Source organism: Callospermophilus lateralis, chromosome 1, assembly GCF_048772815.1.
Source record: "Callospermophilus lateralis isolate mCalLat2 chromosome 1, mCalLat2.hap1, whole genome shotgun sequence".
Taxonomy (NCBI): Eukaryota; Metazoa; Chordata; class Mammalia; order Rodentia; family Sciuridae; genus Callospermophilus; species Callospermophilus lateralis.
The window spans coordinates 20,230,110-20,253,431 of record NC_135305.1 but is presented as its reverse complement, the minus strand read 5'-3'; the positions used below and the strand labels follow the sequence as shown (position 1 = coordinate 20,253,431).

The 23,322-nt window shown below is 39.7% G+C and overlaps 1 protein-coding gene across 1 annotated transcript in view; it reads left to right on the top strand.

Annotated features, from left to right (window-relative positions):
* Positions 1–4,013: 4,013 nt before the first annotated feature.
* Positions 4,014–23,322, top strand: part of Lrguk (leucine rich repeats and guanylate kinase domain containing) — a 70,589-nt gene continuing 51,280 nt past the window's right edge. Inside the window, exons 1-5 of the mRNA XM_077109925.1 lie at positions 4,014–4,319; positions 9,972–10,079; positions 12,274–12,355; positions 15,572–15,672; positions 19,028–19,109. Of these exons, the coding sequence (XP_076966040.1) occupies positions 4,014–4,319; positions 9,972–10,079; positions 12,274–12,355; positions 15,572–15,672; positions 19,028–19,109 (679 nt within the window). The remainder of the gene's footprint in view (positions 4,320–9,971; positions 10,080–12,273; positions 12,356–15,571; positions 15,673–19,027; positions 19,110–23,322) is intronic.

The following is a 23,322-nucleotide window of genomic DNA, read 5'->3' as shown; positions in this document are numbered from 1 at the left end:
AGGTTTCATGGCACAAAGAGTTACAGAGAGGGGTGTCTTTGAAACTTGCAGCTAACAGGATTCTGGCAAGCATAATACAAAGGCAGAAGCAGGTTAATAATCTACAAGGCTTAACATTTCAAGGTAGGGAGTAAATTGAGATTCCAACATCAGAATTTATGAGGTGCCCCTGAGGTTTTAGGGAGGGTTGTGATCTAGTCAAGGAGAGCCAGGCATGGGTGAGTTCTGAGCACGGGCAGGAATTCCAGACAAGTTTAGAAACCTCAGTAAATTTATAGTAAAAGAGAAATCAACTTTTCATGACTTTGTGATGAGATGGTTCCCAATTTAAAGTGGAACGAGGCTGGGTTCATCAACGATCGGGAAGAAGAGGGAGACTCCACTGGCAGATACAAAATATATGCCCCAAAGGCACACCCCTAGGGACCCACCTCCTCCAGGCACACCCAGCCCACCTTCAGTCACCACTCAGTTAACCCCATCAGGGGGTCAATTCACTGATTGAGTGAAGACTCTCTTAACCCAATCAGTTCTCCTCTGAACTTTCTTGCATTGTCACACACCTGAGCTTTTGGAGGACACCTCACATCCAAATCTTTACACCCCTTGATCCTCTTCTGCCAGCTACCTGTTCTGGATGCCCTCTAACGAACACTCCTAAGTGTCACAGTGCCATTTGTCCACTTTCTCCTTTCTCCCACCTAAGGTGCTAAGGACCCAGGGTCATCACAGAAGACCCTGCTCTGCTGGTGATCACAGCCCAGTGGCTGCCTTCCCTATTCCTCCTCCCTGGCCCCAGAAACCTGGGATCTTCCTGGCTAGACAAACACACACACACACAGCCATTTATAGTATCTCAGCAGGGCCAGGTGTCTGTCTCTCACAATAAATTCCTGAGAAACTAATGAATGTTCTTGGAGAAAGTAAACCATTATGTTTAATATCAGGGGTTTGGGATCCAGAAAAATCTGAGTTGGAATTTCAGTTTAGACACATGTTGTGTGACTAAGCAACTCATGTAACATCTTTTTTTGATACTGGGGATTGAACTCAGGGGCATTTGACCACTGAGCCACATCCCCAGCCCTCTTTTTGTATTTTATTTAGAGACAGGTTCTCACTGAGTTGCTTAGTGTCTTGCCGTTGCTAAGGCTGACTTTGAATTCACGATCCTCCTGCCTCAGCCCCCTGAGCCACTGGGATTACAGGCATGCACCACTGTGCCTGGTTAACTCATGTAACATCTTTAAGCCTCATTCTTTAAAAGAGGGTATATCAATTCTTATTTCATAGGATAGTTGGAATAATTAAAGGAGACATGTACACAGCACTTAGCAAGGCTAAGTAAGCAAAGAATAAATGAAAAAGATGATTGGTGTTTTATACTAACACTCGCTCTCTGCTCACCTTCTTTCCCTCTGCCTATTTTTCTTCTCTACCCGATAAAATAAGTTGCTTTATTGAGACATAAGCCTTCTATTTTCATGTCCAATATTCCAAAGTCAGAATTTTTATAGAAAAATTCCAATCTCGGGAACATATTGGTGAACTACCAAGAATGAAGACAGATCGGTAAACAGTCTAGACTCTAATAGTACTCTGTGGCTAACAAGTCAGGCAATTTGGGGCACATCATTGGGCCATCAAAGAAAGAGTTGGTTTTAATATGGACTTATAGATTCCTTTCCATTCTTACATGATCTAATCTATACAAAAAAGTGATTCTGAACTGGGCGCAGTGGCACATGCCTCTAATCCCAGGGGCTCTGGAGGCTGAGACAGGAGGATCGCGAGTTCAAAGCCAGCCTCAGCTAAGCAACTCAGTGATACTCTGTCACTAAATAAAATACAAAATAGGGCTGCAGATGCAGCTCAGTGGACAAGTGCCCCTCAGTTGTTCAATCCTCTGTACTAAAAAAAAAAAAAATGAAGTAAATTATTTTATTTGTTCTTAAGAACCTTGACTGGTTTTTGTTTTTGTTTTCTTCTGAGACCACTAGCTCTATCTTGCCTCACTTTTTTTTTTTCCACCCACAAAGGTGGCAGTTTGTGGAGTTGGTCACTCTAGCTCTGGATTTCAGCACCATCATGTGGTTTTGGGTCAGTAATTTAACTTCCCTGAGCCTCCGTGACTTCATCTATCAAAATGGGAAAAAAACAAGGTAGATATGAAGCTGAAAAGAAATCAAACACTTAGAAATATATTACACAAATGCTGTTTTCTGGTGCTGTAGGGCATTAACAAATTGGCTCTAACTTAGCCAGATCATTTCAGAATGTCTTTCCTGGTGGAGTCTAAATACCATTACCATCTCATTCCCTCATTATCTAATGAGTTATACAGAATCTTTCACATGTGTTTTATTGTATCTTTTATATGAGAATCATGTTTTTTTACTTTTTTTTTAAAGAGAGAGTGAGAGAGGGAGAGACAGAGAGAGAGAATTTTTAATATTTATTTTTTTAGTTATCGGCGGACACAAGATCTTTGTTTGTATGTGGTGCTGAGGATCGAACCTGGGCCGCACGCATGCCAGGCGAGCGCGCTACTGCTTGAGCCACATCCCCAGCCCCTACTTTTTGAAATTATTCTTTGACACGACATAACTAGCTCTACCTTAAGACACCTTTCCTGATAGATGGAAGCCAGCAAAGCTGGTTTGCTAGAAATGCTGATTGTTGTAGAAAACAACAACAAAAACAAAGGTTTGTATTTTTATACTTTCTGCTCCCCGTTTCCCTGTGTCAGTTTGGGGGAGAGGGTAGAGAGAAATCCCTTGGAGGAATCTTTACTACCAGAAAGAAAAAATAAGCAAGAAGCAAGATGAGCCTAGTAGAGATACTTTCACTGTGGCCTTTACATTTATGACTAGCAAGATAATGAAGGAAGGTAATTCTGAAAGCTTTATGTCAGTTTTAACGGTCCCTCAAGCACTGAGAAAGATAATAGTCAATGGATGGTGTCCATAAGGATTTTTTCTCCTTCTCCCCTGACAGCCATTGACAGGATCATTTTGTATTTGCAACTGCTGTCACTGAAGCGTGGAGAAAAGGCCCTGTAAGGCCGGGAGGATGAGGGCAACTTCCCTGCAAGGATCTCTATTGTCATCACTATGGCAATAATGGTTACTATAATTTTCATCCTGCTTTTCTATGGAGTGTCTACTTTGTGGAGCTTAAGGCTGTGGGATTTGGGTTACATAAAATCACACTAGCGTAGAATCATGCTTTGTAATCTTGCAAGAGTATTTTATAAAACTGCAAAGGGATACTATGCAACAAGAATCAAATAATTACCAATGCAGGTCACTTGACTAATACAATTATTTATGGGATGCTAATAGCTTTTGGGAGGCTCTCAGATTCAGCCTTCAATTTGTCAGCCATTCTTTTTCCTCTCTCTGTATGGATTGCTAGACCACTACCAGTTTTTCTCCCCAAGGACAGACAGAGCTTATCATTTGAGGTTGGGGAGATTAAATTAATTGCAAGTTAGTTCTCAGAAGTCTGCTGGTAGTTTCTCTTTATTATCCACAATTAAACCATAGGAACAGGAGTCATGCCTTGGATTTCACTAATGCACACCCTCATCTCCTCGCTGCACACGGTTAAATTTCAGTGATATAGAGACATCAAAGCCTTCTAAAGTAAGATTCTGAAGAAAGGCCCTTTGTGAACCGAGCGGGACAAGAGGCCCACGTGTGATCAAATGTGAGATGTAAAAAAAAAAAGCTCTGAGAGGGGCTTCTAGGAGGGAAGAGACAGGTGGAGACAAAAGGAGGAGGGTGGCGAAAAGAGGAGACATCCAAAAAGAAACAAAGCCAGTGACTGAACTGAACGGACTAAAAAGAGAAGAATTATAGAAAATGCAGATAAAAAGAACTCAAGACCAAGGCGAGCGGCCACGCGGGAGGAAGGGGAGCACGCGTGGCAGCGCGGGGACTACAGCCCCCAGGATCCTTTGCGGCGCCGCGCTCCCGGCGTTAGTCTCCTAGGCAACTCCGCCAAACAAGATGGCGGCCTCCGAGGGAGGTCCCCAAGGACCGAGAGCGTCTTCTCTCCAGAGAGCCTTCAACAGTTTACGAACTGGATCCACGTCGATAATGCTGCACTCAGAAAAAGAGCGCTATCCTTGTTGGTCTTCTTTCCCCATGGGGCAGAAACAGAAAAGCACTTTCAGCAAAGACTCCTCCTACCTTCTCCAGCAGCTCATTCACCGCTATCAGGAGTCGGAGGCGGAAGGAGAAGACTACCAGGGCGAGCCCGAGGGAGAAGGGGAATCCGAGGAGTCCTCCGAGTCCGAAATGCTGAATTTGGAGGTGTGCCTTCTCCCCTGCCCCTCGCTCCCTGCCTCCCTCTCCAGCCGTCAGGCCCCTCGGCGGCTCCCCGCGCACCCCTCACCAGCCCCGGGCTCGGCCCGTGCTCCCGGGCTCCAGCGCCCCTTCCGGACCGCGCAGAGTCCCGCTCTTTGCTTCTCATTTCTGTCATCTGTTTCTCCACCCGCTGCGTGAACTATCACCAAACATCTTTCTTTTTCGTTGACCTATTTGATTTCTTATGAGTCAAGTTACTTATAGCATCGTTACGAAAAGAAGTATGTATGTGAATGAGGGTTAGGGCTTTAACGTTTTCAAAATCACACCTGGACAAAATTATTGCCTTATTGCGAACAGGCAGAATTCATCTCTGGCATCCTCAGCAGCTGACCTGTTTCCCGGGACTGTGTGAAGTACGCTCGCACTTTCCCCGGGGTTGTGGGGTTACTCTCTTGAAGTAATCTAAGTGCGCCCTCAAACACTAAGTGACTTAAAACGACTTAAAACTTTCATGTATTACTGCCAGGGACATATGCCTTATGTGAGTGAATGAGGCGGGGGTGGGGGATGTAGAATGTGTAGAATGTTCAAACAGCCAGCTTACTGGGACGTATTTCACAGATGTGCAGAGCCTTCCCAACATTTTCACCTGTATTACTTGGAGTGGTGGCTTCACCTTTCACATCAATACAAATTCCCTTTTCTGCAATCCTTCTTTTGTCCATCTCCCAGTTTCTTTCTTCCACTAGCTTCCTGTTCCCCTCTTAGCCTTCTTGTTCCTTTTTCATTTCTCATCAGATCATTTTCTTCTCTTGGCCTCTAATAAATTCTTTACTTTTTTTTCGAAAACAAATGGATTTGTTTTCCTTTCAATACTCAGGTTTCCCCTCTTGGTTTTGGCTACCAGGAGACTCAGAATCAATATTTTTTCTAATTTCAATAATTTTCTTTATATTTTCTTTCCCATTTCCTCTTCCTCCATAATATAAAGTGCTTCAAATTCTTTTTAGAAGTACACATAATAATTGGAAATAGAATGTTTCCAATATCTCCATTCTGTGTATTCTTCTTGCTTTCCCTCTTAGCATCTTTGTATCTTTTCCTAGTCACTGTTCTTCTTTGGAGCCAAATGTGTTTCTCTGTTAATGACTGTTCCCTTTCACAAACTCCTTCCTTTGTCTTATTTCTTCTCATTCTCCCCTCTCTAGCCTGCATATTACTGATTCTACTATTAACTGTTCACATTCTTCCCCCACTTGGGTTCCTCTTCTTTAGAAATGTCCTTTTTCTATTCACTTTGAACAATTGGCAGTGTTTTCCACCTTTAATCCCCCATTTTATTTTTCTTCTTCTACTTCCTTCTACTTATGCTGGTTAGCACTTTAGTCTTGCTTAAATAAATTGATTGTAGAAAGTTATTACTTTGTTCATATTTTGTTGATTTACTTTGTTTGCCACCTTTAACAATAACTGTTGCAAAACTGTAGCAGTGTTTTTGCAACTTTGAAATGTTTGTATGGTTTCCACCAGCTTCCATCCCAGAGGAATTCACAAATGAACCACCAGTATACTTTATTATTCTAATTAACACATGCTCTTCAGCTATGGGGTTCATTAGTACCAATGTTAATCTGTCTTCAGTATGCCATTAACAAGCCATAGAAGGAGTTGACTTGAACTAGTTATTCCTTTTAGGCTTGTAGAATGTGTTTAGAAAAAGTTCATTATTTCTTCCATTTATGTTCGAAGCATTAATATTTATTTTGGTTCCTCACATTGTATTTTGACTTTTCATAGTATTGTTTAAATTTTAATGTGCTGAATGAACTAAAAAGTTTTAAAAAGAAACATTTGGCCATTCATTCTCTGTGATTTATTTTCCATGTCTTAGCCTGAATGAGTTGTAATGCTAACATGGTCACAATGACTATTGAGTGCCTATCATTGCAATTAGCCTCAAATTTCAGAAGCCCTTATGAATTTAAGGGAAGCAGTGCAGTCCAGCTGCTCAAAGCAGTGCTTTTGGAATGGCAGATTTGTGTTTGAGGCTTGGTTTAGTGTTTTCTTAGTGTGAGATCTTGACCAAGTTACTTAACCTCTTTCTGACTCATGCATAACATGAGGATTATATTAAGGGATTTGTGAGAATTAAGTGAGATGCTATCTATAAAATGCTTAGCCTAATATATCACTTATACTTTGTAAATAGAATAAAGTTTTACATGTTTTTATCTGCTTAGTAGAGTCTATTAAGAGGTTGTGTGTGTGGTGCTGGGGATTGAACCCAGGGCCTTGTGCATGTGACATAAGCACTCTATCAACTAAGCTATATCCCCAGCCCAAGGTTTTAATGAGTTTGACCTTCATTGAACAAACATTGATGGGATGATTGCTATATAAGAAGCCTTCTGACTGTGTAAAGCAGAAATGGCAAGTCCCCAAATCTGATGCATGAAAACCACACTTTGTCTGTAACTGAATGTGGGTAACAATGCCTACTCATGGGATAGATATGAACACCAAATTTAATGAGAGACTCTATTAAATATGATACAACATAATTAACTATAACAAAATATAACAAATATAAACAATAAAGTATATAGCATAGGGTCTCAAGAAATTAAAAGATGCAGTAAATAATAGCAACAATGGTAGGAGAAGTAGGAGAAGGTGAGAAAATGATGGAGGACATACATGATCTCTACTCTGGAAGTGAGATGAGCATGTGAGTGAATCCTAGCACTCAGCCTCTGTTGGATCATACACCATATCTCCTGTTTGGTGAAAGGTGTGCAAGGAGCAGCTTCCTACTGAGGAGTTCCAGGTGAGAGCAGATGCAGCAGCCGTGGAGGGACTAGTGTGGAGGGCTCTCTGCTGTTGCACAGACTTGATACTCTAAGCAGTGGGGAACTGCTCTGATGGCCAGTTGGGGTTTGATGAGAGGTTGGTAAGAAGATTCTAGCAGAGTCTGGATTAAGGCAACGGCAGTGGGAATGCAAAGGAAGATAAAGAGGAAAGGTTGCAAGATATTTAAGATGGGATAGTTATTAATTGAATGTCAGTGGTCTGGGATGACTGCTGGGCCTACGGGTCACCATCACCATAGGAATCAGGGACAGGTGGAGCTGTGCATTAAGGAGGTAGATCTAGGAGCCAAATAACTGAAAATCAGGGGAGTGGTCTCAGAGTAGATGACTTGGGGACATTTTGCACGGGAGCCTATGAGGTCATCAGGGAAGACAAGGGAAGGGAAGGAATGACCAGGAACAGAATCTTAGGGCTATAGTAATTTTAGTGACAGGCAGAGGAAGAAGAATCAAGGAGTGAAAGTGGAAAAGGCTGGTCAGAGAAGTAGGAGAAGAAAGAAGAGCTAAATAATGGGGAAGCCAAGGCAAGGAAGAGTCTCAGGAACATGGACGTAGGTGCTGCCACTGATGGATTATGTGGGAAGAGGCCGGTAGAGTTCTCATTCTCTTTGCTTATCTAAGGAAAGCATAGTGGGGCCAAATTATGGGACCCTCAAAGGACATGAGAGGAGGTTGCTGGGCAGTCTTGCCTAGGGAATCTGGGAAAATGCCTACAGAGTGGCCCATCTCCCTGTCACAGTGACCTCAAAAGACAGGCATCTACCTACTGTAGGAAGGATGGAATGCCATCACATTTTCAGGGAATGGGGTTATGATGGGACAGGCGAACTTAAGCATCCAGGTAGAAAGTTTGGGACAGAGTTTATATTCTCCTGTCTCCATTCCTTCCCGGGCCTTACAGAAGACATTGCCACTTTATTTAGAAAGAAATATCTTCCCTTTTGTGAACAGGTTGGTTGGTATGGATGAGTGAAATATTAAGATGTGGAATTTCTGACATCAACCAAATGCAGCAACTGAAAATTTAATGGGGACACTTGCTGGGTTCCAGGCACTACACTAAGAATGTTATATATGTTATTTTTTCATTCTCCCCCAAACACTAGACATAGGAGAGGGAGAGCTTTCCCTCCTACCTTCCAGGTTTGATAGCAGGGCTTTTGCGATCAGCTGACAACAGGTAGATGAACTGGAAATCAGCATACAGATTTATTAATTTTAATATTACATGTGTGGGGGCATCATAGGAACTAACAAAAGTGAATACCTTCCCCCAAACAGTGAGATTTGAGAGTTTAAATGCCATGTTTACAGGGGAAGGGGAGGGAGGCTGTAGGCCACTTAGAGGAGAGTAAATGCTTTTCGGAAAGCTGCACGGGCTCTCGCAGAACCCAGGAGGTAAGCTAGCTGTGACAAAGTGTGGTGTCAGCTCTCTTCTCCTCTCCTGTGAGAAGGGTCAGTCTTCTCTGGTTGGAGCAACTCCCAGGGAGGGATTCATGACAATTGAGTTCCTTTGGGAGGATCTGTCTTTAGTAGATAAAAGGATTTGGAGAGAGCCCCTCTTTGCCTTTGCTGTTTTCAAGCACCTTTAGTTCCAAACAATCCATATACCAAAGCAGCATAGTTTGGAGTGGCATGTCCAGAGCACTTCCTACTAATAAATGTAGATCTAAAACTCTGCAAAAACTTGATCTCCCCAAAGTTACATATCCAAAATGGCAGAACTGTGGTTTGGCCACACCTGCCCAGTTACAAAGCTGTCTTCACATGGGCAATATGTGCATGGACCTATACTCATGTCCTCAGTATTCACAGCCTCAGCTGCACTCTGGGCTCCTGAATTAAATGGAAGACCCAGAAAAAGGTTATTTTGTTATTGTGGTTCATATGCTACTCATAGGTACATCAGTGTGACTTACTTGGTTACTGTATTTTCTGTTGTGCTTTGCTCAGTGTTAATGCGTTGGTCATTATGGAATCGAAGTCAGCACAAACATGACACTGACCTACATGTTAGCTCTTCTGTTTGTCATTACTAGGGCAAAGGCATGTCTGGCTACCATTTGGTCAATGAGATGTGTATGGATCAAGGATCAATCTCCTTATGAAAAGGATTGTCACCTTTTAATATATCTTTTAGTATATCTTGCAAATTATATAAATCTGGCAAAATTGGCCAATGAGAAGTGAACTGAGGACCTGCTTTCTACAGCAAGAATACCAAATTTAGAGAAAAACTTTACTTCATTTGATGTAACCATTCTTTGGGGTGTGGGTAGGTAGTTGAGTATAGAATTGCCTGGGGTCAGACAGATTTAGGTCATTTCAGCTCTGCTGCATACTGTCTACAGTCTCATGCAAGGTAACCTCTGAACCTCAGTTTCTTCATCTGTTAGATGGAGGTAAGAATACCCGCCTGAGGGTTGATGAAAGGGTGACTGAACTCACACACAGTGCCTGCATTGGGGACCACTCACTCAGTGGCTGCCATTACTACTGATGGCGGTGCTTTTACGGCCACTGTGTGTTCACTCAACTTTGAATGCCTAGTGCAAGAGACCACCTGAAAAATCAGTGGCAATAAAAATATTAATTTGGTAGATGTGTATTTAATTATACCTAGTATGTGTATGTGTTCAACACAGAATTTTCTTTGGGGGTGGCAAGTTGTGGAGGGCACAGCACTGGGTATATAATATGCTAAATAAATTTTAGATATGACAAGACAAATTGTTTCTTTTCTAATGAGAATCCTTTCTTTGTCTGCCTCTTTGTCATTTTGCAGGAGGAATTTGATGGGGTCCTGAGAGAGGAGGTTGTGGCCAAGGCCCTCCATGCATTGGGGCGCTCAGGCCCAGGGACCGAGCAAGTCTACCTCAACCTGACTTTATCCGTGAGTGTGATGGGATGGTCACTGGCTTGACACTGCCAAGACCATGTCCGTTTTCTTTGGTGCTCGTAGATGTTATGGTGACAGAAAATCTCAGGGCTTAGCATTTGATGAAGATGAATGATGAGATAATTATGTAAATATTAGACTTCAAAGAGTACCGGTCAGGTCAGGCATTAGCTCCCCAATTCCTTCATTTCCAGTCTCTTCACACTCTATGTCTTTCATCTTAAGTAGCCTGTGTTATAGTAATCAATGATTTCTTTCCAAGAAGTTGAATTTGATTCTGTAAAACCAGAATCTTTAAGAATTTTCTCTCTGATCAGTGAAAGAAGCATTAAAATTTATATCTGAATCCACGGGAACCAAGGATTTTGATATTGACTTCCCCTCCTAAGCATGTCAAGAAATAAGTAGCTTTGAGCTATATTTTACTTCTCCCAAAATACCTATCATTGAAGAAAAAAATCTATTCTTATTCATCACTTTTCAAGATTTCATCCCTAGTCATAGAGTGGCCCAGAGTCTTGACTCCAGATTCATCCTAAGAGGTGCTGTGGGAGCAGACTGCTCGGAGTTCAGCCTCTTTTCTCATCCTTTTGCCACAGTCCTAGGAATCTCGCTCTTTTTGCTTCCCTGTGTGATAAAGCATTAGCTATTCCTTGGAGATCCACAGAGTAAATACAGATCCGTAGGTGAAGACAGCACCTTGACAGTTGACTTCAGCGCCGTGGCCCGGCTCACTCATTGCAAGGCGGGTCTGTCTTGGATTTGAATTAGTAAAACTACAGACTGTTAAGCTGTTTTCACCTGTGCTCATTTCATGGCGTGTCCTTCGAGGTCAGCCTATTAAGGCTGTAATCTTTTACTCTTGTCACTTTATAACATTTATGTAAGACTCAGCCAGCCAGGCAATAACATATGGGGAGCACCCTAGGCTTCTCGCACTGTTAGGCACTGCAGTGGCATGATTCCAGCAGCCATTACCTCCCCCCACAGGCCCCTTTCAATCAATATTCTCCTTATGTATGTAGTGCCATGCCTTAAATTGATCTACCAAGAAAAAAATAAAAAGGCAATCCTTTAAATCTTATTTCAACTGAAGGGACTGAAGTTTAACTTATTTTGCCACTGACCTCCTTACATTTGAGATATTGCATGTTGAATTACTTGGCCTTAATAACCTGTCTTGCTGAATACACTTTATGGTTCAGTGATTCCTCACCACCCCCAAGTCTCACCTAGGTCGCACGTTATTTTTTGCTTTCTCCTATTACTTGTGTACATATCTTCTCTCCTGCCAAAATCATACATTTCTTAAGGGCCCAATATAGCTCTACTCCATTTCTCATCATGCCAGTTCCCCACAATGATGTCTTATGCATAGTAACCATTCAGTATTTATTTATTACTTGTGGAGCAGCCTTTCTTAAACAATTATTATTCTACATGAGAATTTGCTTACAATGACTTCATTGCTTGTTTTTTTTTCTGACTCTGATGATATGACATAAACCAATAGTGTAAATCATTATTCCACAGGATCAAATTCCTTAATCTCACTTGGAGTTCCCTAGAAACACCAGTTTCCTAGATCCAATTTTGTACCAGGACTCAGAAGACTGGAATGCTGCTTCTTTCTACCTTGCTTTGTAATTTCAGGTTACTTACATACCTCTTTGTACCTTTTATTCCTCATCTCTAAATTGACAGTAATCTGCCCTTCAGATCTCAGAGATGTGTTTCATCCTTGAGATTATTGGGAAAAAGCTTTGAAAATGAACCTGTGAAAATGTAGGTAGTATTGTTATTAATGATCTTCCGATTAGGCGTGAACTCTCTTTAAAACTTAATTTAAATTCTAGGCATTGCTTTTTCTTCTACTAGATAAAAGCTTTGTCTTTATTGCTTTTTTTTTAAATATAAAACTCTATGCTAAAGGTCTCCACGAACACTGCTTTAATTTGCCTTTTCATGTTGTATTCGTTCTTGCTAATACCACTGTTTTCCTAAGCTATTATTTTTTCCAGAGGAATGTAGTCTTATTATTTTTTTTAATGGGGTCTGTTGTCTTTTTTTGAGATCCTATTAATAGTAGACCTCAGATTTTGTTTGTGCATTTCTTCCATACTTTTGAAAGAAATTTGGAAGGCCAAGAACTAACCTGTTAAAGTCTTTTTTACCTTGATTTCCTCAGGGCTGTGATTTAATCGACGTTAGTATTCTGTGTGGCTATGTTCACCTACAGAAGTTGGATCTTTCAGTGAATAAAATTGGAGGTATGTGATTGTCATTCTGGTAGATTGATTACTAAATTATTTGAAACTGTAAATGTTGCAGTATGCAATATAGTTTAATAACACTAAGCTTGATATAATAACTTGTAGCTCAGTTGACATGTTGATCCTTTGCTTTCCACGTCCCCCACCCCAGGCATCAATGACCAAGAATGAAGAAAAAGGCTAAAATCTGCAATATTAAGATAGGGTTGAGATGCACTCAGTGATGCTTTAGAGAATGAAGTGGAATGTTCACTTTTTTCCTTGTAAGAGGTTGATCATTACCTCTTCAATACTTCCTGTGTGCTTGATGATTCCCTGTTCTTTACTTCTCTTAGTAATTTAGTACCCATGAATTTGTATTTTCTTCCCTCTAATACATTATTTTCTTTACTTTGCTTTTGCATTGATATTTTAATCCTGGCTAGCTACTTTTGTTATTATTTGAGCCCTGGGGATTCACAAATGTATTTTCTCTCTCTTTTGGCTGTCTCTCTGTGTTTATTGATTCTTTCAAATCCATCATTTGTAGTTCTATATATTTGTTATGATATCTTGTTCACATTTAATGAAATTAGTACTACAGTTGTCATATATTTTCAACGCTTGATCCTCCTTTCTGATTTTCTGATCTTATTTGATGTTAACAGTGTGCGCTTTTTCCTTTAAACTCCTAGAGAAATAAGCAAATCATTATTTCTGACCTGCTTTCTCCACTGATTTTCTTTGTACTTGCTTCTCTTGCCTTCTTTTTCAAAAATGACAATTAGAATGTTCCTGATGTGGTCTTCTCTGTTTCATGTTCTTTCTTTTTTAACCCCACGTGTGATTCTAATAATTAAAATCCACCCCTTTCAAGGGCCAAGAAATATTCCAGCCTCTTTTAATTTTTAAAATGCTACTGTTTTAAGAAGACTTTTCAATAATCTTTTTCAGGCTTTATAAAACTATTGTGGAAAATTACAAACAGGTGCATAAATAGAACATTGGAATGAGGATTGAGGTTCAGTAGTTATCAGCCCATGGCCAATCTTGTTTCATCTATACCTCCCTGTCCCCCTTCCCAGGGTTATGTTAAAGTAAATCCCAGATGATGATTAATCATACATCAGAAGGACTTTTTGTGTTATGGCCAGGAGTGCTCCACCTACCCCATATTTCCAAGATTGATTTCATTTTCTAGATAAGAAATCACAGAGTAGGGGGAGGCTTTGGCCATAGGAACGTACTTGGCTTTGCAGCTAGGGAAGAGACTTGGCTTCGTATCCTTGCCATTTGAGCAGAAGTCCACAGTTGAGACCTTCCTCTTCATCTAGACCAGTCTTCATTGATCCTATATAGCCCCTTCATTATTCCCATGTGACCATTTGACATTCATCCAATGTTTGAGATTTCACTATGTGTCAACTACAGTATATTTTTCTATGATGATGTTTATTAAATTTCAGCTTTTATCAGAATCATCTGGGAGGGGGGTCTGTTAAAATGCAGATTCCTGGGCCTTACCCTCAGATATAGTAGATTTGGGGTGGGATCTGAGAATTGGCATTTGGACTAAGCTCCCCTGTGAGACCAGTACTGCTGGTCCTAGATCAGACTTTGAGAACCACTGTTGTAGACATGAGGTGCTCCTGCCATCTGGTGGACAAGTAGGTCACTGCACCGAATAGGGACCTCTTAGCCTGCTCCTGACCAGGGATTATTTCTGCCACAATGATTTTGGAACATTGACTCTCTCCAGAGTAGGAAATGTCCTCATCATCTCTTTGTGTATATTTAAGTACTTGATGCTGATTCTGCTTTAAGACATATCTCACTGGTAGCATTCACCTGCCCACAAAAAGATCTGCTCCAACAGGAGTCTGGGGCCCAGTAGAAGTTCATAGAGGTGAGACCATTCCTGACATGCATCTGGGCTCAGAATGGACAGGTAGATGCATATCACAGAGCAGTTAGTTACTCCTTAGGTTTCCTCTCACAGGCAGCCTTCCGTGGTTGGTTGATAAATTTCTAACCAAGTGATTATGTCCTAGTGTACCTACCATCTTTCTTAGAACCATTTACATTTAGGGGATGGTTTAGTCCAGAGAAATGAAGTAGAAATTGGTGGATATTTTCTCATTTCAGTGCCCCTCGAGAAGGAAAGATGGCAGGAGGCCCTCTCACACTGCTGCCCAGATGCTTCAGGGAAAGGCCCGCTGCCCCATTGTTCTACCCAGTCCTTGTCTCTGCATGGGTCTGTGCCACCTGGTGAAGGGCAGAAGCACTGCGTGTGGCTTTGGTGTAGAGGTTCCATTCTCCCACTGGGAGCCATCCTCTGAGGGGTTGTAACAGCTCCTTCTGTGCTTCTGAAGGAGAGGGACAGGAGTCGCTGTTCTTGTTACCATTTTCATGTGGAGAAATGAATTACTGGTGTCCACAAGGCCATAACCCTTATTGTGATTCTTCTAGATCTCTTCCTTCTCTATTCATTCTGCTACCCTGAGTGCATCTGTCACAAAATGGCAGCGAACAGCAAAACAACCAGTATGTTTTATATCTAATTTCCATTAAAGTCTCTATCAACATAGAGTCCTTTACTCTGTATTTAAGTTTGAGGATATTAGCTTGGGAAAAAATGCAAAATTTAGATGTAATTTTGAAACAACCCAGAATAAAAAAATAATAGCAATAATGCTTTAAATAACTTCAAATAATTAATGAGATTTAGGATTAAGTCCAACTAAAACAAAATTGAATTTACAACAAAGAGAGTTTCCTAATTGTGGCATTTCCAATCTTCTGAAAAGACCTAATTCAGTTATTTAGGGGCTAATTATCAAGAGGATTATCTAAGGCTTTAGTTTCTCATTGTTTCCTCAAAGGCTGGAAATTTTTTGAAGCACGTAGGCATAAGCAGATTGTGGGAGAATGAGCAGGAACATGCTTGAGGCCTTGGCCATTGGTGGTCCTGGAAGCAGGGAGAATGGAAGAGGTAGACCAGCCCTGGGGAAAAAAGGTTAAATTGTTGCTGCATAGAATTTCCACACTTTTTTTTTTTTTTTTTTTTTTTTAATTTCACACACTCCTGGTTTTACCCATTTCATTCATCTGCAATATTTAAGATGTGCTTACGACGAGCATGATTAAAAAAATATTCTCAAGTAACAACACTGTTTTTAATGACTTTTTCTCGTTATTCTGTTGACTTACCTATTCTGTATCTATTTCCCCCAGATTTGTCTTGTGTGAGTTGCATGCCTTATCTTCTAGAACTTAATGCTTCTCAAAATAAACTGACTTCATTCTTCAATTTCAAGCCACCCAAAAATCTCAAGGTACCCTTTATCAATACACTAATTACATATGTTGCGTGGTTTGCAAAATACATTAAATAAGCAAAATAGCACTAAAATAGAGCATTTGAAAATAATAAGATGTAGGAGTAGTATGTCTGAATTGATATAAAAATGAAATTGATATAAAAAGATATTTTGCAAAAGGGGGATGGACTATCAAAAAGAGAGTTTTTAAAGGAAGCTTTGCTAAACCCTGGTGTTCAAAGGACTAACTTACTTCTGTTTTCCTCTTGCCCTTTTTTAGATAATTGTCATTGCATTTCATTATAGCAAGTAAATTTTTTTAATATGAAAAATTTTGTATCTGTACAAATTACCTTGGGGCTCTAACATCTCCCTATTTATTTATCCAACATTTACTTTTTTGAAAAAGAATGCTTTCAGACCTTCCTTCGTGTTCTCTGGACTTGCTCTTGTACTTCTAAAGCAGAAATGAACTCTCCGTGGTCTGGGGACAGTTTGCTCTGCTATAGAGGGGCGTGTTTCCTGCTTCCATGTGTACCCAAGTCTCCTGTGGTTCTTGTGAAGATGAGATTCTGACCTGGCAGTTGGGGAGTGGGACCTGAGACTGTGATTTCAAGCCCCCTTTCAGGCACTGCTGATCCACAGACCCTACTTAGAGAGGTCAGAGTGGTGGTTCCCCAACTTTTCTGCCAATTAGAGTCACCTGGGGGAGTTTTAAGAACTATCAAAGCCTGTATCCCCTGCCGGAGACTGTGCTGACAAATTTGGGAGTAAACTGCCACAGAACTTGTGATTAATTTTCTTCTATTAAACTTTAGTATTTAATAAAAAAAATCTTAAAAAATGGACATCAGCTATTGCCTTTTAAAATCTATTCATGCTATCTTATTTACAAATTCAATTAACTTAGATCTCAAGTGTTCTGAGGATTGCACAAACACGAAAATGTTCTAAATGAATAATCTGACGTTGTCCTTGTCAGTGAGACTCCTTGATTTTCTTCTTTGCTTCATATCACTCCGTTTTTGTCAGTAGTACATTTTCCTGCTTTGAAATTGTAGTTATTCCTAGGGAGCCATTCCTTTGTCCAGATAAGCCACATTAGGTGCGTTTTAGTACTCAGTGTTGAGAACGCGGGTCTTGGGGTCATGGAGAAGTGTGTTTGCAGAGCTGTTTTGGTTCTCCTCAGCTGCCCCACTCACCTTGCTGTGAGCCCAGGGAAATCAGTCACGGCAGCACCAGGCTGTTCGTCCATTCACGCCCTACCTTGCCCCCACCCCCCACAAAAGACTCTACAAACCAACAAAAACAAACCATATGCCCCATCTTTAAGGTTCCAACTTCCTTGAGCATTAAGAGCAAACATATTGGTAACTTTAGAGACATGTTGGCCAAGTGCCAGAGTGCCCTGACCAGGGCTGTCAACCCTGTGTGAGCTCTGTGCAGACCTGGGAAGGAACGGTTGAGGACTTTCCAGTGTTATCAATGCATCTTCTTATTTAACCCTCCCAATGAAGCTGTGAGCCAGCTGATTCTGCCCCATTTTATAGATTTGGACATTCAAGTACAGAAAGGTTAAGTATCAGCCATTACTGGGAGGTAGGGAACTGAGATTGAACTCAATGCCTGAGATTCCACAGCCCATTTTTTTTCCCTGAAAATCAGGCTTGGGTAGAACTATGTTCCCCGCTCTTGAGAGGATTACTTTTTTTCATTTCATTTCTATGAGCTTTGTGCTACCAAATAGAAAGCATACATTTCCTTTATAAAGAGCAGGGGCTTACATATATACTCTTTTTGTATTTATAGAATGATTTTGCTTTTAGTGGTTGGAAAAAACCATTAATTTGATTTGATGGGTACTTCCTGTAAGTTCTAGTTTCCAATGAGAGTCAGAGCCCTATCATGACCCCTTCAAAGTCTCTCAACAAACCTAACATCACAGGTGCATAGAGGGCATAGTGTTGGCAGCTAGTCCTGACAGAGGTGTGGTTAGATGGCGTGCTACAGCACAAAAGTGAATGTGTCAAGTGCAGGTAAGCCCAGACAATGATGTTTACTTCCAATAATTATATTATTATTGAATAGAAGAAATTATTATAGAAGAATTATTATATAGATTATTATATAGAAGAAAAAAGTGCACATTGAACTCTATTTACATCATGCGAAGCTGACTTGCTTCATAGTATGCCTTTTATGTATCCGCCATTCCTCTAGGTACAAATTTGTGGTCAGAATTTTAACTTAATGTTTTATTTGCACATTTCTATTTTTTCACACGGCCTACACACTTGTGTTTTATTGACTATAATCCTGTCATTATCTGGTAATTGATTTAACCAGTTTTCTACTCTTGTATTTGAGTACTAATTTTTCTAGTGTTTAGTATAAAAAAATTTTAGTATGGAAAATATTTAGTATTCAGTGCATTGCTAAAAAAATATTAGTGAAATTAGGGGTGGCATCATGGCTTTAAAGGGCATAAGAACTTAAGGCTAGTACTCATTACATAAATTGCTTGATAGTTTTTCAGAAAATGATTTTAGTCTGCCCAGCAACTTATCAAAGCAATGTTTAAAAAAATTTGGAGTTTATTAAAAAATAAAATAAATATATATAGTCTGTATATAGTCTTTGATGGTAGGTGAATAATTAAACAAAGTTAATGTCATTTTTAGTCTCATACTTTTGTCTTTTTGAGTTGGGGTGGGGGGTCCTAGGGTTGGAACCCAGAACCTCTCATGGGAGTCAAGTGTCTGTCACTGAGCTGCACCCCAGCCCCTAGGCTCATATTTTTGACCAGGAACAACAGATGTTGCTGAAAATGCTTACCTAAAATTGTCAATTTTGAAAAAGGTTGTAGAGTTGAAAGAGCGGCCTGAGGGATGAAGAAAAAAGACTATTCCGGCAAAGGAGGTGACATGGGAGAATATACTGTCATAGGAAAGGAAGAGGCGAGGGGAAGGGAAACAGGACGACACATAAATGAAGTGAATATGGTTCACTGGGTGTTGGAGAAGACCAAAGGCACGGTGTCAGGGTGAGCTGAGGGAAGCCTGGAGGAAGACCAAGGAAGTTTGAAACTAATGCTGGACAGAAGAGCGCAGCTGCAGACATAAAACCTGTGGGTCGTGGGGAGGTGGCCATGAAAGGTCTCTTCCACCTCCTGTCCCTCAAAGTCAACAGAGGAGGACAAGTTTAGGAAACTTAATTGGAGACACCTGAATGTTTTCGCCTTGGTGTTCTTTCAGTAACATATTCTAACTAGAGCTGTGCAGAAATGACAGAAATACCTTCTCATGCAATTAATTACTGTGGTGAATACGAATGAAAAATGATGGGTAACATGTTCTCTTTTTCTCTCCAGATGGTGGATTTTTCCAGCAATCAAATCTCTGAAATGTGTAATTTGTCGGCATACCATGCTCTCACTAAACTGATTTTGGATAGTATCCTTTGAATGAGTAAAGGGGAAAATTTGGTTAATAGCTACTACTAGCTCCATCAAAGAATGTGTAGCAGATTAGATGGAATAATAGCAGATGTGTAATTTACTAGAGATGTGACTCGTTTCAATGATTAAAACTTGATATGCACAAAATGAGTAAAGATATTTTATTTACTAAGGAATAAAACTGCAAGTTAGAGCTTTCCAAGAGCATACTCCTGAGAAGTAAGGTAGTCCTTCTGAGGATTGTAGGCTTATTCTTAATTCCAGAGCCAGAGTGAATGAATTTCTTCAAATTTTCTTAAATTTGTGCCCAGTGTTATATAAATTCAGCATTTGAAAATCCAGATATTTTCATAAGGAAAATTAGTGATATTTATTTTACAAGAGAATTCATACTAGGTTTCCTTTAAATAAAGCAAACCCTTCTAGTTTGTTTGTTTGCAGGGCTGAGGATCAAACCTGGCCTTGAGTATGCTAGGCAAGGGCTCTACCTTTGAGCTAGAGCTTGGGTTGCCCCCAACCCTTCTAGTATATTTAAATATGCTTTCACTAAACAAAACAAAACAAAACAAAACAAAACAAAAAAACCCTTCTGATTTACAACCAACTTTGGTAGCATACCTCTTGCATGAATCAGGCTCCCATGCAGACAGAACTCCTAAAGTTCTAAAGCAACTTCTGGGACCTAACAGGTTAGTTAATTGGAGATGTGTGACTTTAATGAGCTTGAGTTTCTTCCTTAACACCAGAGACTGATGTTCTCTGGGTAATAAGGGAGCAGTGACTTCTCTCTAGGTACCTTTCTACCCACCTGAGGTTCTTCAGGACAGAATGGAGCATGAGTTGATTGCCCCTGGGTTCCTCATTCCAGGGATATGGCAGCAGCTTGTTTGTATTAAGGCTGAGATTACAGAAGATATATATATATATATTTTTGGAAAACATATTTTGTAAAGAAACCTTTTATTCATATATCATGGAATGCTAGAGCATAGTCCCATCCCTTTAGAACTTGTGACAACAAGCAATTAATGGACGTTTAGATGTGCTCTTGACATGAGCAAGCTCTCCTGATTGTAGCCTAATAGAGAAATCAAACAGTGATCCAAATGGAATGTTCCATTGACAAATTAGAAATACCCATTAGCAGCATGTCTCCATAAAACCTTCATTTAATGCTTGAGTATCATATGTATTAAATTTTCAAAGAAAACGAGTCTGACAGCTGAGAAGCCATGTGGCTAAGAAATCCAGTCATCTCAGGCCATATGGAAGCGTGCTTCCCAGGGAGACTAGAGTCGGCATCACCTGCAATGTCTTAGTAGGTTCTTGGGCTCCACCCCAGAATTATACAAACATAGCCTGTATTTGAACAGATGCCCAGACAATTTGAGTGGACACTAAAGCCTGAGAGGCATTGGTCTAGAAATCAGCTTCCTTCCTAAACTCTTGCCTTCCAGAAGGGCCTCAGCATCCAGAGCCCCTTCCCAGCCTTCAGGGTACCCGGACATGACAGTGTGGAGTTTGATATGGAAAGCACTGTTTCCCCCAAAATCATTCTTTATGTGCAGTCTGGAATTGTCAAAGAAAATAACTTCCTATTATTCTGGAGTCAAAATGGGGAACACATATTAAAGCATGAGAATCTTAAATTTCCATTTAGATTTCCATGTAATAAAATTAAAGTATTATGACTCTGTAAATGTCAACTTTCATAAAGAAAGGAGTTAGTTTTGTTGTTGTTGTTTTTAACTTTACATCAGAAGTAGCAATCGAGTTTTTTCACTGAAACACATCAGCTATATTTATTATATCAGAACCAATCAAAATCCAGAATATGGGCATCTGATTAAAGCATACCATGGCACCATGAGTCACCTGGTTTGAAAAAAAATGCAAAGTAGTCAAAACAAACTACTCTTCATGGACTACTAATGAAATAAACTTAAATATCTTACAGTTTTGAAAAGCTAGTAGGCTGTTTTCTAAACAGTACTTGATTTTATGCCTCTTGTTCTTTCAATAATCATATTTCACATGGTGCAGGTGGTGGGGCTTTATAAGTTTGGACAGTTGAAACTAAAATATGCATTTGGTAAGATTATAGATTAATCTATTTGGAGGGGAAATGAACCAGATTAGATTATTTCTTAAATGACTAAACTACTTTGAGATTAAAAAGATAATTTTGTTTTATGGTAGTACATTTGAAAACTTAGATGAAATGGACAAATGCCCAGAAATTATTTTAAGTCAAAACATTCATTTGGAATTAGAAACCCCAAGTAGTCCTATAGCTATAAAAGTAATTCATTAAAAAAGTAATTCTTACAAATTAAAATTAATTAGATTAAAAATCTTCCTACTAAAACATTTCACTATACCCATAATTTTAAGAATAGACCTTCCAATAATGAATAATTTCTTTCAAACATTAAAAATAGAAAGCATATTCACAATTCATTCTGATGAGGTACGTTGATCGCCACTCCAGACAAGGAATTGCAAGAGAAAGGAAAAGGACAGCCTTATTTCAACTGCGATATAAATGTAGAAATCCTAAACAAATTAGTAGCACCTGAATTTGATAAAGTATTAAAAATGATGATAAGCTGTGAACATGAGTTTATCTTAGGAATGTAAGAGTAGTTTAATATTAGAAAATCTATAAATTAACTATATTAACAGATTAAGGAAAATAAGCCTTATAGTCCTTAAAGAAGCTGAATAGATAAGTAAAATTTAATAAGACACAGCACTTATTCACAATAAAACTCCCAGGAAACTAGTAACAGGGGCTTTTCTTGTTACAAAACGTCTACATAAAATGTTTCAAACTTTATCCTAGTTGGGGGATTGGGAATCCTATGCATTCTTCTTTAAAATCGGGAACAAGGCAAGGATACCCACCATTGCAACTTTTACCCTTCGTTGTTTTGGAGATCTTAGCCAATACCCTAAACCAAGGGAAAGAAATTAGATGTATAAAATTGAGACTGAAAAAAAATAAGTCATTCTTTGCAAATGACATGTATAGCTACAGAGAATATACACAAGAGCTTGTACTTGAAATAATAGTTTTGAGAGTTCAACGAGGTGGCTAGATATGACTTCAATAAACAGAAAACAATCACATTTCTCTTTATCAGAAGCAAGGAATTGGAAAACACAAAGAGATATCACTTATAAGAGCAAAAACATGAATCTTATTAAGGATAAATACGTGTGTGGGGGGGTTCATAATAAAACTTTCTTGAAGGGTAAAAAGATTTATAGAGAATACATCCCATGACCCTGGATAAGAAGATGTGAAAAGATTTAAAATGAATCTTATAGAAAACAAATTAGATAAGCCTTATTTGCTTTCAAAGGAATGAAACTGAAAACTACTTGACATTGTATTATATCCATTTCATTGGCAAAATTTAAGAAATCTAAAAATACCAAGCAAATGTTGGAGAACAGTGCTCTCCATATCAAACTCCACACTGTCATGTCTGAGTGGAGGGAAGGGGTTCTAGATGCTGAGGCCCTTCTGGAAGGCAGGGGTTTAGGAAGGAAGCTGTTTCTAGACCAATGCTTCTCAGGCTTTAGTGTCCACTCAAATTGTCTGGGCGTCTGTTCAAATACAGGCTATGTTGTACAGAACATGGGGAGCAAGTGGATTTCTTTTTTACCTTGTTAGTAGGTATGACATCTCTAAAAATAACTTCGTATTATCTCGTAAAGTTGAACATCCAAATTCACTATGACCTAACACTTTCATTCCTCATATGCAAAGTTTAGCATGCACCTGGAGACCTGTGTAAGAATGTCCATACTGATATTGCTCATCATAGCAAAAATTGGAGCAATCCAAATGTTCATTGATAATGGAAAGCACAAATTATACTGTATTCTCACAATAACATATCATACGGTAGTTACAATGAGTAAAATATACCTCCGTGAAGCAATAAAGATGAATCTTGATAAAACAAATATAATTTAGGTATGAAACTACAGGGAGGAGGAAAGGGAAGAGGAGAGAGACAATCCAGCATAATGATTATCTCTGCCAGATCTCAGATACAGGATTCCACAGGGACAGTGTGCAGAGCAGGTTTAAGTTGTTGCTGGTGTTCTACTCTTGGGCTGGGATGAGAGTAGTTTCATGAATGTTCATTTTATGTGTGTGTGTGTGTGTGGCTTCAGGTTGAACCCAGGGCCTC